The sequence below is a fragment of the Phragmites australis genome, chromosome 4 (genome assembly GCF_958298935.1).
Source record: "Phragmites australis chromosome 4, lpPhrAust1.1, whole genome shotgun sequence".
NCBI lineage: Eukaryota > Viridiplantae > Streptophyta > Magnoliopsida > Poales > Poaceae > Phragmites > Phragmites australis.
In genome coordinates this window covers 15,600,999-15,606,252 of record NC_084924.1, presented here as the reverse complement: position 1 = coordinate 15,606,252, position 5,254 = coordinate 15,600,999, and the positions used below count along the sequence as shown (strand labels likewise).

At 48.0% G+C, this 5,254-nt stretch overlaps 1 protein-coding gene across 1 annotated transcript; it reads left to right on the top strand.

The window, feature by feature from the left end:
• Positions 1–355: 355 nt before the first annotated feature.
• Positions 356–1,734, top strand: LOC133914238 (leucine-rich repeat extensin-like protein 6). The gene has a single exon (XM_062357367.1). The coding sequence runs from the start codon at positions 430–432 to the stop codon at positions 1,582–1,584; it is 1,155 nt and encodes a 384-aa protein (XP_062213351.1). The 5' UTR covers positions 356–429; the 3' UTR covers positions 1,585–1,734.
• The last annotated feature ends 3,520 nt before the right edge of the window (positions 1,735–5,254 follow it).

Here is a 5,254-nt window from a genome sequence, read left to right as displayed (position 1 = left end):
TCCTGAATCCTGTTTTGTTTTTTTTTCTTGCGTCTACTGTGGTCGACGCGCGTGTGCTTTGGTTGTGTTGGCCTACCGTGGTTTTTTTGGCCTTGCCTTCCTTCCTGTTTGACTGTTCAAGTGTCTTTCTTTTATTTTTAAACTGTTTTTCCTCCTTATCTAATAAAACGGTAGATCTCCTACCGCCTTTTAAAAAATCATCACCAACTTAGAAGCCTTAACCGAGTCAACAAAAGAAAAAAACAGTATGATTATTATGTCAACATCCATGACCAAGCATAAACTTATCTAGCTCCATCCGACCCCCCATCACAACCCAATATATATATACACACAACCCCTTGAAATTCCAAGACTATACCACAGTACTGCACTCTATCTCTTTCGATCTCCCTCTCGCTCCTAATTAATCACCAGAATCCTGTCAAAATGACACCCGTCTCAGAGCCAAGTAGCAAGAGAACTCTCCGACACCTCTTCCTCCTCTGCCTCCTCCTTCCATGTCTCTCCCAACCTCTCCCTGCTCCTTCCCCCTCGCCGACGCCGACGCCGCCGCCGTCCCTGCCACTCTCCCCGTTCAACGACCGCCTCGACGCGGCGTACATCGCGCTGCAGGCATGGAAGCACGCCATCACCGAGGACCCTAAGAACCTGACCACCGACTGGTGCGGCCCCTTCGTGTGCAACTACACCGGCGTCTTCTGCGCAGCCGCGCCCGACGACCCGCACATCCTCACCGTTGCCGGCGTGGACCTCAACCACGGTCGCATCGCCGGGGTCCTCCCCGACCACCTCGGCCTCCTCGCCGACGTGGCGCTCCTCCACCTCAACTCCAACCACTTCCACGGCACGCTGCCGGCGTCCATGCAGCACATGCGCCTCCTCTACGAACTCGACGTCAGCAACAACCTCCTCTCCGGCGCGTTCCCGTCGTTCCTCACTTCGCTGCCGTCGCTCAAGTACCTCGACCTGCGGTTCAACCACTTCGATGGGCAGCTCCCGGACGCCGTGTTCGGCCGGCAGCTTAGCCTCGACGCGCTCTTTGCCAACAGCAACCGCTTCAACGTGTCCCTTTCGTCGCAGAGCCTCACGAACTCGACGGCGTCGGTGATCGTCCTCGCCAACACCCAGCTCGCCGGCTGCCTGCCGCCAAGCATCGGCGACATGGCCGACACGCTGGTCGAGCTCATCCTCCTCAACGCCAGCATCAGCTCCTGCATCCCGCCGGAGATCGGCAAGCTCAAGAAGCTCAGGGTGCTGGACCTCAGCCGCAACGACCTCGCCGGGGAGCTGCCGGAGAGCATCGGCGACATGGAGAGCCTGGAGGTGCTCAACGTGGGGTACAACATGCTATCCGGCGTGGTGCCAGAGAGCATCTGCGTTTTGCCGAAGCTCAAGAACCTCACCGTCTCCGGCAACTATTTCTGCGGGGAGCCAGTGTCCTGCCTCCACGTGCCCCTGCGCGACGACCGGATGAACTGCATCCCCGACTGGCCCCACCAGCGGTCGCATGAGGAGTGCATCGCCTTCGAGCACCGCCCGCCGGTGCACTGCAGCGCCGACGGCTGCATTCTTCCGCCGTGAAGCTCTCACCTGCATGCATGGGCGCCCCGGGTGTGTACGCATCGTAGCTGACAGAGACTGCAAACTGCATGCCTGCATGTGGCCATGTGGATTCTAGGAATAGTGATCATGCTACAATTAAAAAGGGTTTTCAAACACACAAAGTTAATTTGAATTCGAATTATTAAATTGCGAGAGTTTGATTTGTGTCGTCGTTAGAGATGGCTAAATCAATCACTCGGACCGGACCGGCAATGGCACGGTCCGAACGGCCTGACTACTGTAACGGGCTGTGTCGTATCTGCCCACGTGCCTCCTCTTTAGTCCACAGCACGGTCCATCGGTCACCGTACCATTCTAGACTGGCCTGGGCATGATTGCAGCCCAACGACATGGCCGGCCCGACGGACACGACAGGCGCACGCGCAACCCATCGGCACAGCCGACCTGAAAAAATAAAAAAATAGCTACAAAATTTAAATATATATAGAAAATATTTAAAAATGAGATAAAAACAAAATTAGATAAAAAAATAACTACAAAATTAAAAATATAGAAAATAGAAAATAGCTAGGTCCATGCATACTGGGCCGGATCGTGCCTAACCGTGCTGTGCCCGTGCCGGCCTGGGCCGTGCCGTGTCGGCACACCATGCCGCACGCTCGGCCCGACTCAACCGAGCCATGCCATGCCACGCGCTCGGTCCAGGCACGGCCCGTGGCCTCAAGCCGTGCCGTGCCTGGGACGTGCCTACAATGTCGTGCCTCAAGCCGGTTCAGTAGACACGACCTATTTAGACATCTTTATTCGTCGGTGCCCAACTTGTATTTGGTAGCGAGAAAGTGGGTATATTAGGTTGTTTTGGCCTTTGTTCTTTCCTTTATAACCTTTTGTTACTTCCACATAAAGGCACATGGCTAATGTAACCCAGCACAAATGTGACATGTAACTATAGCTAAAATAAGAATTTGAATAAAGGAAACGAAGTCTTCGTTCTCTACATTTTTTTTTACTTCAGTCCTTACACTGTGGTTGCCAAATACTCCTCCGATCTGGTTCACACACAATAGAGGTGACACAATAGAGGTGTGTTTGGTTACCTAAATCCTCCTCAGTCTACATGAGCGGATGCGTATAATCTTATAAAGAAGCGTATTTAGTTACCTGCATCTACTGTTCCCGCCTACATGAGCGGATGCAAATATACAGCCTAATCATGGCTGATGAGTGAAGCTCGATTTGAGCTTCACTTCTCATCTTGGCTGAGCGGATGCAGGCTCTGCATCCGCTCATATAGGCTGGTTCACTTGTCAGTGTCATAAAATCATCTTCATGCAAGTAACCAATCACAATCTTAACTCTTGCATCTGCTCATATAGTCTCAGATTCAGTCAACCAAACAGAAAATCAGCTCATTACATCCGTTCATGCGGGCTCAGTAATAACCTACCAAACGCTCATATTTTTAACACGTATGACTCCACTCAGCCTACTTTCCCTCAACCTGTTTATACGATACAGCTCTACAAAACCTCATTCGAGCAACCAAACACACCCTAGCCGAATTTGCCATGCAATTGGACCATTAGATATTACGAAAATGCTATTTGTCTGTCGAATTTCATACCTTAGGATCCGCTTGGAGATTTGTGCATTATTCTTCTCCGGTGAGCTCTCATCTTCTCCAGTGAGCTCGACATCTTCGGCGGGGTTTAGATTTAGGGTTAGAGTTCGGGGTTTTGAGGGGCTTTGTGGGCCTTCGGCTCTAGAAAATGGCCGGGGAGCTTGTCAGCCCGGGGGTGGTGGCGGGCGGCGAGCGGGACAGCGAGGCGACGGGGGCACCGCCACTGCCGCGGTGGTGGTGGATGGTGGGTGGGCCGACGATGGTGGTGGGGGCGTCGAGATTGGAGTGGTTAGTGGTGGCGATGGATCCGGTGGTGGTGGCGCCACCGGAGCTTGTCAGGGAGGCGGTGGCGGCGGGGGAACGCGGGGAGGGAGAGGGGAGGTGAAGAGAGGACGGGGGACGGAGGAGGGAAGGGCGGCGAAGGTAGGCGGGCCACGTTAGAGCTGGACGTGGCGTCAGTGAGGTGGCGGGGAGGTAGTGCGCGAGACGGGGGCGGGAAGGCAGCGCACGAGTGGATAAGGTTGGGGAGGGGGGAGTGGATGAGGCTTGCGCGGAGTGGACGAAGCGGAGGAGGTCACGAAGGCTGTTTGAGGCCTATCCGATAGCCCAAAATTTGACATATTTGGTCCATCCAAATCTGTCAACAAACATCTAGCCATCCGCTAGATATTATTTTTTTATATTTAAAAATGCAGTTATAATTGCTAGACAACTCTAAAACCTACTAAGAAATGTAAATGTATTGTTATACGGTTGTAGTAGCTATAATAATTATATGTATTTTAAATAAGAAATGTAATTGTATTTTTATACAGCTGTAGTACCTATAATAGTTATATGTATTTTAAATAATCCGTACCATTATAATAAAGTGATTGTTACCCTTCAAACTACATGCAGAAAGCTACCAAAATTTACGGAACTATGTATTACATATATACACTCTAGTCAAGAAAAATTAGCATGATATGTACCATCATTTTTAAACCTAAAGAACTTGCATGGAAATTAGCTTCAAAACTACTTGGCCTGGCCAGTACTCGCATGCATGCCTTAGTTTAATAAATGTTGCCATTTTCTTTTCATGTTACCTAATATTACTTCTCACATGTGTGTCAATATCTTAACATTAACTTAAACTCTAGTAACTACACCTTATCTAAATGTTTGTGTAATGCACAAACCACCCCACGATCTCTCTCCATCAAATCTTTTGGTCACTTTTGATGTGTATGGCTCAACTAGAAAAGTTAAAATTAAAGAAGTGGAAATGGAGGATGCACACAATGTCCCTAGCTAGCTTGAAAAGACCCACAATAAAATGTGGTGGCTTATATATTTTCACACTCTGAATGCCCTGCTAGCTGTATATATATAAATATATTTGCACAAGAAACATATTATGCCATTTATTCTTGAATTGTTTTTTCTCGTCAATTGTTTTCCTCTAGATATTACATTGATACTCTTGTTTCACTCAGAATTTATGGTTTTTCGTTGGGCTTCTTTTTGTTTCTGTGATTGGTTCTTCAGCGTTGCGTGATGAATTTTTGGTTAATGTCATTTTGGGTGGTCCCAACTCCCGCAAGACGAGCACTTGAATGGTTTAAAGTGGCAAAATGGTTCCTTCAAGTTCTAAAATGGCAAAATGGTTCATATGGTTAGTATTTGTGCTAAAACGATTCTGTGTTTAACCTATGACGCACCCGATGGTGCATTTTGGCACTTTGGTATTCGTTTGGTTGTACTGACACTTAAAAAACTATTTTTCGAGACATATAGAATATCTTTTCACAGACGGCTTGTACGATAAATCATTTGAGAGATTTTCGGATGCGAGTGACATGAGAAACTGTATATGTAAAGGTCATTTCTATAAACGGTTCTTTATGTGAATCGTCTCTGGAAATCGTACGATTAATAGATATAAACCGCATGTGAAATGATAATTTTTATAGGCGGTTCCTTATATGAATAGCCTTTAGAAGTCGTATTTTAAATACTATTTTCACAAACGGTTACTTATATGAACCGTCTTTAAAAATAGATGATAGTTTATCTTAAAAG